General features: G+C 46.0%; 1 protein-coding gene across 2 annotated transcripts; it reads right to left on the minus strand.

Moving 5' to 3' along the window:
* Window positions 1–1778: 1778 nt before the first annotated feature.
* Clec4f (C-type lectin domain family 4 member F) lies at window positions 1779–13535 on the minus strand. Of its 2 annotated transcripts, XM_010609646.1 has the most exons (8): window positions 13462–13535; window positions 11867–11965; window positions 10824–10940; window positions 10413–10514; window positions 7823–8662; window positions 3888–4039; window positions 2909–3027; window positions 1779–2188 (listed from the first exon to the last, which is right to left on the minus strand). In XM_010609646.1, the coding sequence occupies exons 2-8, from the start codon at window positions 11925–11927 to the stop codon at window positions 2038–2040; spliced, it is 1542 nt and encodes a 513-aa protein (XP_010607948.1). In that variant the 5' UTR covers window positions 11928–11965; window positions 13462–13535; the 3' UTR covers window positions 1779–2037. The 2 variants fall into 2 exon arrangements, with proteins under 2 accessions (XP_010607948.1, XP_010607947.1); XM_010609645.3 differs by lacking the exon at window positions 13462–13535 and having other exon boundaries at window positions 11867–11993.

The following is a 13535-nucleotide window of genomic DNA, read 5'->3' on the forward strand; positions in this document are numbered from 1 at the left end:
ATAGATAAGCCCTCAGCTAGACTCACCAAGAGAAAGGACTCACATCAATGCAATTAGAAATGAAAAAGGTGAAATCACAACAGACATTGTCAAAATCTAGACAATAGTAACTACTTCAAAAACTTATATTCCAATAAATTAGCCAATGTTGAAGAAATGGACAATTTCCTAGACACATAAAACTTACCAAAACTAACCCAAGAAGACACAAATATTCTTAACAACCTAATAACAAGTAATGAAATTGACTTAGTAATAAAGAATCTACTGACTTAAAAAAGCCCTGGACCTGATGGACTTACTGCTGAATTCTACAAAACCTTTAAGAATGTTATATTATCAATACTCCCAAAGCTCTTCAAAGAAATTGAAAGGGATAGAGTGCTCCCAAATTCATTTATGGAAGCCAGTATCACCCAAAACCAGATAAAGACCCAACTAAAAAAGAGAACTATCTCTTTGATTAACACAGATGCAAAGATCCTCAACAATATATAAGCAAATAGAATGCAGCACATTATCAAAAAGATGATACATCATGATCAAGTAGGTTTCATCCCAAAGATGAAAGGATGATTCAACATATGTAAGTCCATAAGTGATCACATACAATAAATAATTAAGTAATTCATCACACAAACAGGAGCAAGGTCAAAAACCAAATGATCATATCAATAGACACAGCAAAAGCTTTGTGACAAAATCCAGCACCCCTTCATGATAAAAAAAAATCCTGAAGAAAACAGGCATATAAGGACCATACCTAAATATAACATAGGCTATTTATGACAAACCCATAATCAGCATCATACTAAATGGGGAAAAACTAAAAGCACTCCCCCTAAAATCAGGAACATGTCCACTATCACCTCGTCCATTCAATATATATATATATATATAATCAGCCTGAACAGCACATGACATTCTCACTGTTCTGAGGAGAGAAAAGTGCGTGTTTGGGAGACCGAGCGCTTTGGAATTTGGCAGCAGAGCATGAAGAGGAGGGAGCTGTGCCAAGAAAGAACTATGGGACTCTGGATAGGATCCCTGTGTAGGCACAGGGACCTTGTTACAAGCCTGGTGCAGAACTGCTCCAGAAATTCCCATTCTAGGTTGAAATGATAAATGGAAGCCACAAGAAGCTGGAGCCAGAAACATGGATCTGAGAGTTAAGTCAAGATGATATGGGGCCGGCCCACAGAAGAGAAAGAGAAATAGGTTACTGAAGTGGTTTAAAAGGCTGGAAAAATCCAGATCTAGCCCTAACAGCACCCCAAGGAAACTCCAAGAACAATGGGGCTGCAGGAACTTCTCATTCCTATAGTTTGTGTTGAACCTCTGTTGTTTTCAACAATGTAGCTAAAAGTTATGGCCCATACCAGTCTGTTTCTAGACACAATAACCAACACTTACAACTTAGGTTTAATTGGCTCACATGTTCAATTTATCATCAGCTGGCTCCAAGAAGGAAACATCATGGAGAAGGACATGGAGGAGCACAGCTGCTCACTTCATAGCAGCTGAGAAGCAAAGCAGGGGAACAGGGCCAGAGAGGAACAGGTGAGGGACCCTATTAGGACCCAAGGCCATGCTTCCAAGATCCACCCAGACACACCCATGAGCATGCTTTACTTCTCTGCTAGGCATTGCTTAATCCAATGAAGGCAACATATCAGGATGCTTGTTTCAGGACAGAAGGAACATTGAGGGAAGGAAAGGCAATCCATGGAAAAGCGAGTGTTGTAGCCATCACAGGGACAAGCAAACACAAGTTTGTGTTCATTAAGTGAGTCTTTATTGAGGACCTACTCTCATATAGGCTTGTGCTGGTTGCTGAAGAAAAACAGAGGCACAGCAAGACTCTTCCCTGGAGGAATGACTGATCCCACTGGGTCATGTGAGGTGAATATGTTTGAAAGGAGAAGGATGAGGCAGGAAACAAAAGCCAATGGAAGGCTGCAGATGACAGGCTGGATTCAGTGTCAGAGAGGAGGGTGCAATACTGCAGCCAGGAGGGCCCCACAGCTCTGGGCTGCCTCAGGCCACTGCAGAGCCTGTTTTCTTCTTGCAGACCCACTGATAGGAGTTACTGCAGTTTATGTCATTCCACTTCTTCTGAATATGGACACAGTCTTCATACTGCCCATTCCCATGTCGCCAGTTGTCTGGTTGATTCTTGTCCCAAAACCTGTGAGCAACAAAGCAAGTGTCTCTTCCCCCTGTAGGGGCATAAAGAGCTGCCCCTCATACCCTACAAGCTCCAGGATTGGGACAGGGCTTGAGCCATAGACACCCTGAGGGAGGCTCTGCTGAAGTGACCCTAAGTTACTGAGGATCCAGGGCCAGAAAGGAGCATCCCATGTGCTACAAGCCCGACCCTAGAATTTGTACTCAGATGCTTTCCAGTGGAGGGCAGGGTCCCCCGGGATCGGGTCTGAATAGGACATAGAATAGGAAACAAACAAACAAGAATGCCCACTCACAGGCTGCACCAAGACCTGTCCTGGCATCTCTCTGCGGCCATTAAACATAACATACATATCACATATACACACCACACAACCACATACACATGGTGTACTATGCTAAAAACATCACATACACACATCGCACACCACATGAACCACATACACATGTCACACACATCATAAACACACATCACACACCACACACATATCACATACCACACACACCACATACTACACAATACAGCACATACCACATACACAGACATCACATATACCGAACATGCCACACACATGTATCACACACATCACAAATACCATATACCACACACACAACACTAACACTGGGTGGGGTACACACACAGTGCAGGGACTTATAAGAGTCTCTAGCCGAGCCCACCAAAGAGAGTGCCTGGGCAGTGCCAGCCAGTGGCTGGACTCACCCTTTGCTCCGGGCATTATTGAATGGTGTCCCATCTGTCCAGCGCCAGGAGCCCTCAGTACCCCTGTCAGTGAGGCCGATCCAGTGGTAAGAGGTACTTGAGAACTGTACCAAGAATGCCTATGGAAAAGGGGTAGGGTTGTGCGTGACCCTGTGTGCAAAGAGCTGATTCTGCAGGCTTCCCCACCCTGGTCCCTCAGCATGAAGCCCGTCTGCTGGAGCTGGACTGGACACTGCTCTGCACCTTCCAAGCTTACCCAAGATCTACAGCAACACCAGGCACCCTCAGGAGAAGCCCAGCTTCTCCCTGGTAGACTGTTCCTAAATAGTCCCTGCCCTTCAGGGAGAATGTGCCTTACTAGGACAAAGCTGGTCCTGGCTGAAGCTTATTGAGATAAGTTTTACAAGGTAGCATGCCCTCCCACTGCCCTGTAACAACAGTCAAATGAAAGACAAGGAGAGGGCAGTTCTGTAAGTTAAACTGAACCAAACTTTTTTTTGATCCTTTGTTAATAACTTGTCCTGATAAGGACCTTGGCCTATGGACTTCCAGGGAGCACACTGCTTTTGATGGGCCTCAGAATCCTTGGTATATGTCTGGTACAGGGAGGTGCACTTCAGTCTGCTGTTCCTGAGCCTTCTGTAGCCACCAGGTTAGGTGACATGAAAATCAAGATTGATGGCTAGAAAGGAAGCCCGACAGAAATCAAAGAACATGGGAACATTTAAGCTCCCAGATAGTTAGGAGCTGTCACCTGGTGCCACCTTCTTTTGCCCTCCCTCATTTACTGAGGATGTGGGGGCTTAGTGTCAGGGCTTCTAGCTCAGGTCAAGGTACTCACTAGAACTCAATGAATATTTGCTCCCTGCCTGACAAAAGAAACGTGGCGGTCTCTGATGAAGAAGAGGAGGGCCAAAACATCCAAGTCTCTTACCACGCATAAACTCCATCAGCCCCAACCCACACCTGCAACTCTGACCTGCTCCTCCTGAGAGGTGACCGATGCCAGGTGGGCTCCCTGGGACACACAGAACTGCTCAGCTTCATGCCAAGGCTTCTTGACATGAGAAAAGTAATACAAGTTTCCCCCATACACCTTCCAGCCTTGCAGGAGCAGCTGAAGAAGTTGATCTGGAACAAAAATTGGGGAGAGAGAAGCAGAAGCTGATGGTAGATGTCCCTAAGCTGATCTTTCTGACCTGTCCCAGCTCTGACTACTGAGGTTCATGAGTCCAGGCAATTTTTGATGCTCAGTGCTCCAGGAGCAAGATCTGGGAGTCTGTACTACCATCCCACCACCCATCCTCTGGGAGGCAGCCCCAAGATACCCACCTGACTCGGTCCCCGCTGTGAGATTCGTTCTACTACCAGTCAGCACTGTTTCCAAATACCTTTTCTAGCTGTACTGCTGTTTCTCCCAATTCACTGGGAGAGTATGATCACTCAACATCCTTCTGTCTTCATTACTGTGATCTTCCTGGGAGATTCTCACAGCCTCGATTCCCGATTTCATCTCCATCCACTTCAACTGCCCAGCCCCAGGGCCATCCTGGTCTGCCTGACCTCACAGTCTCCAGACTCTCAGAACTGCTCCTGCGAGCTCAGCTCTTTCATCCTTCCCTGCCAGGACACCCTGCTCGCTGGCATCATCTGTACCACAGCTATGTAGAATGGAGCTTCCCGGGATCATGTACTCATCCACTTCTTCTCATGTTCTGGGTTCAACATTCTTTAATGTCTATGAGTCAGGAGCCGTCATACGAAGATCAGTAAGACAGGATGTCACTCAGACTGAGTCTTGGAAGACTCTTCCAGGAGGTCAGTGCCCAGGACCGCATTCCAGGCAGGAGAAAGATTGGGCATCAAAGCAGTAATGGAATGGCATGGTGCAAGGTACCAAGTAACTGAGCAGATGACTTATAATCATTGTTTAAGGGTTGAGATAAAATAGACAGGTTCATCAGCACTAAATCACATGAAGAGCTTTTAAGAAGGGTCATAAGAAGCTTAGACTTCACTGTAAAAAATTCTAACTTGGTCGCAACTGAACAGGAAGAAGGCACTTCTAATCAGGCAGAGCATCAATTATAACACAAAAGCAAATGTCTCAGTAAGAGACAGGAGTATGTAAACAGGAGTTCCCAAAATGTACTCCCAGATGGGCCACATCGGTATCATCTGGGGACCTGGCTGAAGTGCACATTCTCAGGCCCATTCCACCCCTGCTCAGTCAGAAGTTGGGTTTAACAGTCTTTGGTCCTACAAGCCCCCTAGGTGAGTCTGATGCTCTCCAAGGTCCAAGAACCCATCATGAAAATCAAAGATTGGCAAACTGCAGTACACAGATGTCTTAGTCCAAAAGCCTAAAATATAAATTATTTGTCCCTTTAAGAAAAAGTTAAATCAGTTGTTCTTAGCCTGAATGCTTTTAGAACCACCTAGGAAACTTTAAAAAAAAAATCCTGTTGCTTGAGCTGCATTTCAGACACCTACTGCCACTCAAAAAAAAAATGAATTAGAGTCTGAATTTAAGCTCTGGAGAGCTCAATTTTTAAACTCTGGGTGATTCTCCAAAATGTGCCAAAAAGATAAGGCAGCCCTCATCTCTGCCATACAGTCAGAAGCCTTAGGAGGGCAGAAGAGAACAGCAGAGCACTGGGAGGGGCATGGAAAAGGGAAGACTTGCAGGCCCCTCACATACTGAACACAAGACAGAGTAGAGTAGCAGGCAAATGAATGCTGGAAGCTCCCTGTCAAGCCTCCCTCATTAGCCCCATCTCTTTGGCAGCCAGGGCTTCTCTCCCAGCCACAATGTGCTCCTCACCCTTAGCAAGTAGTCTCCTACTCTGCCCTGAAAGAGGCCCCACTAATGCCACCCCTCTGTTTCTGTTTCCACATCTGCACAGTGGGTGAACCACTCTGTCCACACCCTTCCTCATTGCAGCTAGGCCAAATTTGGCCCAAAACTTCTCTTCAATCATTCAACTGTGCATTTCATCATTCTTCCCCTCCTCCTCCTCCTCCTTTCTTTTTCCTCTTCCTCTTTTTCTTATTTTTTCTTCCCCTTCTTCTCCTCCTCTTCTTTTCTCTCTCTCCTTCTTTCTGATCTCTCTCTTTGCTGCTTCCTTTTACTCTTAAATCAAGCCTATCAGAATCCACAAAAGCCCTCCCAGGGAAGTTCACCAAAACATTAGCAGTAGGGTCGAATAGAAAATAGATACTTTGTTCTTGGGAACAAAGTGGTTGTTTTCTCACCCTTCATATTTTCAATATTTGCCACATTATCCATATTTCATATGATGGTCTCCTTCAAAAACACCTCTTCCCATCTTGCTCCTAAAGGTTGACTCTGTTTCCACCCTCAGCCCACTCCTCACAGTGCATTCTGCCTCAAGCAAATTTCCTCATTATTGCTACAGCCAGAACCAACACACCCAGACCCACTAAACTCTGCATGCACCCAGCCTCTCTCCTGAACTCTAGACAGCCTGTGATGACGTCCTTGAATCTCCCAAAGCATTCCAGACTCAGCATGTCAAATCTTGAGTTGAGTGCTCCCACTCCTCTGTGAATCCCTGTCTCAGCTGGAAGGCCATATAGTGAGCTCCCTCCTTACAGCCTTGAAGTAGCTCCTCAATCCCTAGGGTAGGAGAGCCAAGCTCAGAGCCCCTTCCTGTCCACCTTGTCTCCCCAAGCCATCTAACCCTCTAGTTGTTTTCAAGCCACACTCACCAATCCACTAGTGGATTATGACAAGTTTTTAAATAAAAGATAGATTAGATAATATCAGGATGCATTGATGCAGTAAAAGTTTTGCTTTTTTAAATGTGTGTGTGTGCACAGTTGTACATACTTACACTGGGTCATAATGTAAAATGAACTTCATGCTATGGTTGTATTCAAAGCACTATGAAAGCCACTGCTTGTGCCCCTGCCTACTGTCCTTTCAGCTTGCATCTCATGACTTTCCCTCAGGCTAGTCATGCTATCTGAAGCCTCCAGAGCCTCGGTTTCATGTTTCCGTGCCTGTAAACTTATTACTGTCCTTCCCTATTTGTTTGGCAAATATCTATTAATACATAAAGACAATTCAAGGACCATCTTCTTAGCAAGTATCTTCTGATCTTTCCTCACAAAAGATCTCCCCCATTCATACCCCTCAGAAGATTCCTTCTCCCTTCTTGTTCTTCCTTCACCTCAGTACCCAATGCCTGCTTCTCACTTCTCCCCTCTTACTCATGCCTGCATGTCCTTCATACAAGTCTGCCCTTCTGCCTGAAACCTTGTCAAAGTAGGTTGCATGTCCTGTTCATCTGTATACCCCTAACATTAATAGGGCCTCAGTATGATGCCTGAATTCCATGTTCTTTGTTAAGTTCTCTTATATCTGTTAACTTCTTTGATCTTTGCTAGGAAGCAAATACTGTTTCTACTTTTTAAAAAATAATACAGCTTAGAGGAGGTGAGCAAGTTGTTCAAGACCACATCAATTCTCCCATCCAAGTACTAATCAGACCCTGCTTAGCTTCTGAGAACATCTGAACTTGGGTATGTTGAGGGTGGTATGACTGTAGATAAGACTACACCATTTCTGATAGCAGGGAGTGAAAAAAGAGGGGCTCTCCTGCCCATAGCATAAGCTGTTCTTGTTTCATAGCTTCCCCATATATAATTGATTTCCCAGGTATTCATTTTGTTACTCTAACTAGATTATAAGCAATTTGAGAGCAGGGAAAATGTCACCTCATGCCACCTCCACCACTCCTTAGTTCACTGGATTTAGTCCTGTGTCCAGCACCCACATTTCTTCCCTGGGAGATTCATGCTGAGGTTGAAAAGGACAAGATGCAGGAACAAAAGTCTCTACCCTCCTAAGGGACTGCCTCCCCAGCCAGACCTCTCTCTCCCACTTACTTTGGGTCGTTTGTAGCTGCTCCAGTGAAGCAATGGCTGCATGGAGGGTCCCCAGTTGACTCTGCTCCTCCTGGATTTTCGAAGTTAGAATTTTGGTGTTCTCTACATCCTCTTTTAACTTCTGCATCTCATTACCAGTCCTTTCCAAATGACCTCTCAGCATCAGGATCTCAGCACTAGTGTTATCTAAACTGCCTTTGAGAAGGGTCTGAGTCTGGGAGTTTAGAGCATTTGTATTTTGCAGACTTCCCCTTAGCTTCTGGATGTCAGCCTGGGCTCCTTCCAGACTACCTCTTAAAACCTGATTCTGGGTCCTTAAGTCATTGACACTATCCAGGTGACCTCTCAGAGTGTTTATATCAGCATTTGCATTCTTCAAACTACTATTTGCCAAGCTGGCCTGGGTGTTGGCAATTTCCAAACCCGCCTTCAACAGTTGAATCTCAGAGTTGGCATTTTCTAAGCCTCTGCTTAGCATGTGGAGCTCAACACTGGTGTTTTCTGAGCTGTTTTTAAAAAAATCTTGGGCCTGCAAGGTTAAAGCATTTGCCTTTTCCAGATCTCCCTTCAGCCTCTGGATCTCAGCACTGGCCCCCTGCAAGGAATTTCCTAGCATCTCGGTCTGCAGACTCAAGGCCCTGGCCTCCTGTAGAGCACTTCTGACCTTCTGGATGTCAGCACTGGTATTGCCCAGATAAACCTCAAGCACCTGGATCTGAGAACTGACATTTTCCACTCTGCACTTCAACATCTGGATCTCCACATGCTGAGTGCTGGAATTTTCCATGTGGCTTTTAAATATCTGGATAGCCTCTTGCACCCTGCCAAAGTAGTAGTGACCTGGAGGGAGGAAGCAGAGAAGGCCCAACATATAGGAAAGTTCATATAATCCAAGCAGGATGCTCTTAAAATTTCTGAGGGAAATGTCCACACCACAGTCCTATATGCTCCTCAGGCAGCCCATTAATCAATGTTGTTGCCAAGACCCTGGGGATGAGCCACCTGAGAATTCAGGCCAAAAAATAATAATAATAATTGAAGACCTATCTAGCTGTCATAGGAACAGAGGGGGGTCAGATGGATTGAAACACCAGTGTGCTGTAAACTGGCCACCAAGAGTCACATGGGAAGGTTTGGATTATTTTGCTATTGTAATTGTTCACCTTGAAAGTAATCAATTTTATCATTTAGAGCTGTTGAAGTTTAATTCTACCATAGAAATTTCACATAGATTGGTCATTATGAAACAAATAGATATGAGTAAAGGCCATGTTTACTTTTACAGTATATTTGTACAACAGGCATGAAACCACTTGATTCACCTTCATTTCATCCTAAACACTGTAAACTTCAAACAAATTTTCTGGTCACAAATTCCATGAAGGGGTGGGGAGCAGGTATCCCAGCAGGAAGCACACTGTTCAACCCCTATGCCCAGGGTACAGGCATGCCATACCCTCTAGGGGACACTGGATACAGTGTCTTTCAAAAGGCTGGCACTCCCATATTATATAAGGCAAGGAGCCCTTCAAAATGATTTGAGGATATGGGAGACCTGAATGAAAGGCCTTGGTCATTGGAGCCATTCAGGGATTCTCTGGCCTTCTTTATTCTGTAGAGTCTTCCACAACCATCACTCCCCCTGCCTCTGTCTCTGGTCCTGCTAACATCCTGGCCACACTTCATGACTTGGGGCCTGATTTCAAACATTTATGGTCACTCCTGAGCCTAGCACCTCCACAGGAGCAGAGAGAAGAACACAAAGTGGACAAGGACCCTTTCTGGAGTACCAGATTCCTTGGCCTCCACCTAGGTGAGTGTGTGAGGCTTCAGCCCCTGTGGAGATGCAAGACCAGGCCTTGGGATGTGGGGAAAGCTAGTCAAAGATCCTACCTCACAAAACAGACATCCACAGAAATGTGGACAGATGACTTTCAGCAAAGGTACAAAGGCAATTCATAGAGAAAGGGTAATCATTTAAATTAATACTACTGAAACAATTAGATATCCATGAGGGAGTTTCAATCCTTATACAGTTATGCAAAAATTTCTAAATAAAATGAAAAACTGAAATAGCAAGACAAGAGGGAGGAACAGAGCAGGAGCCCAGACTTGAGTCCCAGAGGAAAATCACAGAAACTAAACTAAAATGAAAACTACACAAAAACTAAAATGAAAACTACAAGGAAAGATTAAGGAGGCATAAAGAAAAAGAAAGCTAATCTGTAGTTACAGCAAGCAGATCAGTGTTTTCCTGAGATTGAAGGAAGAAGGGAGAGGAAAGGATCATGCAGGGCCACAAGTAAACTTGGGCTGGATGATAAATCTTGATTGTGGTGATGGTTTCACAAGTACAGACACACATTATAGACATACACCAAAACTTACCAGACTGTGTACTTAAACTATGTGCACCATATTGTGCGTCTATTATACCCCCATAAGCTGTTTTTTAAAAAAGATTATTTTTTTCTAAGGAGGATGGAACACATTCAGGACCTAAGGATGTTGGAAAAGATGCTGGCCCCAGGGTTTGGGCTCCTGAATGCCCCAGCTCCCTCCCTGCCTCTACCCCACTGTGGTTACTCACCATTGGGTTCCACAGGTTCGGTTGTGTTATCTCCCGGAAACATGACTTGAAAGTCTTGGAAGGAAGGATGATCCTCTGATGTAGGGTTTCGGGGCTGTAGAGCTGATACCCCATTCCTAGGTCAGCACCATCCCCAGCCCTGGGCCCAAGAGAACAGGCTCCCCAACAAGGGTTAGGATTCCAGAAAGAGAGAGATGGCACCAAGGACACCCTCGGTTTCTCCCATGAGCCTTAGTTCTTAGGAGGCTCCCCCCTGCACAGTGGCCTGTGCCTGGAAAAGCTGTGGTCTAGGCTGTGATGGCAGAAGGTTGATCCTTCTGGAGCAGATGGGACCAGAGAATGTGTTTCTGGGTCCCATGGGTCCTCTGTGCAAAAGGAGAGTCAGTGGGTTCTCATCACCTTGGAACTTACCCCCAACAAAGAGAGCCACAAGAGAAGAGACCAAGGTCACAGCTATGAATATCATGGTGCCCTGGATGAGCTTGAGCATCTTGGGGGCAGTAGGAGCCACCATCCCAGGGTCCATCCCTGCAGAGGAGAAGCCAAGGTCCAGGATGAGAGGGGCTGTACAGCCTTGGGACAGAGCTAGGCTCTCTGACTTAGCTCCTGTTCTGTCCAGAGAGGATGAGAATATCTGCCACACTTATCACCCTTGGAGCTGCAGAGAAGGAAGAGGAAGCACACTGGATCATTCTTGGAGGTCACGGTGGGGCACTGGTAGGAATGCAAAGGCAGAAATGCTGCCTAGACTAGGCTCTCAGAATCCCAAGGAGGCTGCGGGTGCAGGGACTGAACATGGCATAGTGGGTAGGACAACGAAAGCGCGGTTAGAATGAAAGAAGAAAGAAAGGAAAATAAGACAAGGAGGGACAGAGCAGGACCCAGACCTGAGTCCAGAGCAAAATCACAGCCCTCTGGGACCACTCTGTTCCCTCGCCACACCACACATGGGGGAATCCTGGAGCCTCTCCAGCTGGGATGGGAGCGACACTGAGGATGTTCTGAAAGGGCCTGAGCTTTCTATAAACTGTGGTAAGGGACAAAGGGTGCCCAGCAAAGCCCACTAAGGTTGGAGAGAGGCCAGCCCAGATTCCCAGAAGCTTCACAGGGCCAGCCCATGAGCAGAGCTAGAGTTCAAAACCAGGTCCATCTGAATTGAAAGTTCAGGGCTGGGAATTTAGCTCAGTGGCACTGTGTCTGCCTCACAAGGTCCTGAGTTAGATCCCTGATACAAGAAAAAGTGCACCCCAGGTTGCTGTCACCAGTGGGAGGGGTTTGGAGAGATTTCATGCAGAGACTGGGCTGTGCCCAGTATTCCTATCCTCTGCCTGATCCTCTTTCCACCCTTATCTGTGCATTGAAGAGGCCACACTAGCAATGAGCTGAGCTCCAGCCTTCCACAGAGGAGTGCAGAGGGCTGGGGGACAAGCAAGCTGCGCCTTGACTTTTCTCACCTCGGGGGTGCAAGGAGACACATTGGCTGTCTGTGCAGAAGTAGACTGCATCACCATCCATCTCAGAGTCCTTCACCCGCTCACCCTGGAAAGGCCGTCCTGCAAGCCAGCAACAGTGAAAGAGAAACTGAGAAACCCCAGATTTATAGTCTCCTGTCAAGTTCACAAACTCTCTCCCTACTGACACAGCAGAAATCCAGCCCAGCACAGCCCCTCCCCTTGCACTCCCAGGAACCCATCAGTCCAGGCCCTGTCCTCTTCCTCTGCATTAGCACCCCTGCCCCCAGTACCCCAAATGCTAGCCTCTGCTCCAGAATTACAAATTTATCTGCTCTCTGGGGGCTAAGACTAGACACCACCACAGTGGGGTCCTCAGCTTTGCAAAGCAAACATCTTTGTGACTGCAGCTGACTCATACTCCCTAGTCCCTGTATCTCTTAACTAAATGGGCAAGTCATGGAGGATAGCAGGGTCAGTGAAGGAGGACCTTACAGATCAATGCAAGATGCAGGGAACTCGCTGCCCACTCAGTACTTTACAACAGGATTACTGGGAGGGAAGTACTTGAGGTAAGAGGTGTGTGTGTGTTTGTTTGTTGCTTATTTGTTTTTGCAGTGTTGCAGATCAATTTCAGGACTTTATGCATGCTAGGTAGGCACTGTACCACTGAGCTACATCCTCAGCCCTGAGGTGGTTTTAAAAAATATTTGACCTGGACATGGTTGTATGCATTTATAATCCCAGTGCTCTGGGAGACTGAGGCAAGAGAATTGAAAGTTCAACCTTGTTTCAAAAATTAAAAAAAAAAAAAGGGCTGGGTATATAGCTCAGTAGGAAGGCCTTGGGTTCAATCTTCTCTCCCAAAATCTGGTCTTTGTCTTGGGTCCTGACACAGAGTTCCTAAAACCCTCCCTTTCCTGAGTGATAGATGTGTCTCTTACTATTCATAATAAGCCCCTTTCCATAACACTTAAGTTTGTGCTAATGCATGACTCAGGAGCCCTAAGTAGTTTCAGGATGGCAACTGGCCCCAGAAAGACCAAAGATAATTAAAGGGTGGAACTTTCAGCCACCCAACTCCACTCTGCTCTCTGAGTCCAGGTTGGAGAGAGGAGCTGGAGACAGGGTTATAAAATCTCTTGAGTGATAAGATTCCAGGAGCCTCCTGGTTGTTGGACTTGCCCACCCTGACTGCACAGAGGTCCTGTGCTCAGGACTTTCTGGCTCTCGCCTTAGGTCTCTCTTCATCTGGTTGCTGGCATTCTTTACAATAAACTCTAATACTAAGTTTAGTGTTTTCCCAATTCTGTGAGTTGTTCTAATGAATCATCAAAACTGAGGGGCTGTCAGGGAAACCTCAAGATTTATATTCAGCCAGTCAGAAGTATGAGTTCCCTAGGAACCCCTCTTGTAGACCATGCCCTTAACCTGTGAGGTCTGAAACTCAGGGAATTAGTGTCAGAATCCACTTAAGCTGCTGGAGGCTAGGCTGGTGCCAGAGAGTTGGTTGGTATCAGGAAAAAAACAAAACAAAATACTTGGTATCAAATGTTTGGGCAGAAGCTACCAAGCAGGTTGAGATCTGAATCCAATACCTCAACTTTTGTAGTTTGGATCCATCCCCCTGAGAAGACCAAGTTCTCAGGATGAGACTGTGCCTAATGTTCTG

The sequence above is a fragment of the Fukomys damarensis genome, unplaced genomic scaffold, assembly GCF_012274545.1.
Source record: "Fukomys damarensis isolate Sample0158 unplaced genomic scaffold, DMR_v1.0_HiC HiC_scaffold_2, whole genome shotgun sequence".
NCBI lineage: Eukaryota > Metazoa > Chordata > Mammalia > Rodentia > Bathyergidae > Fukomys > Fukomys damarensis.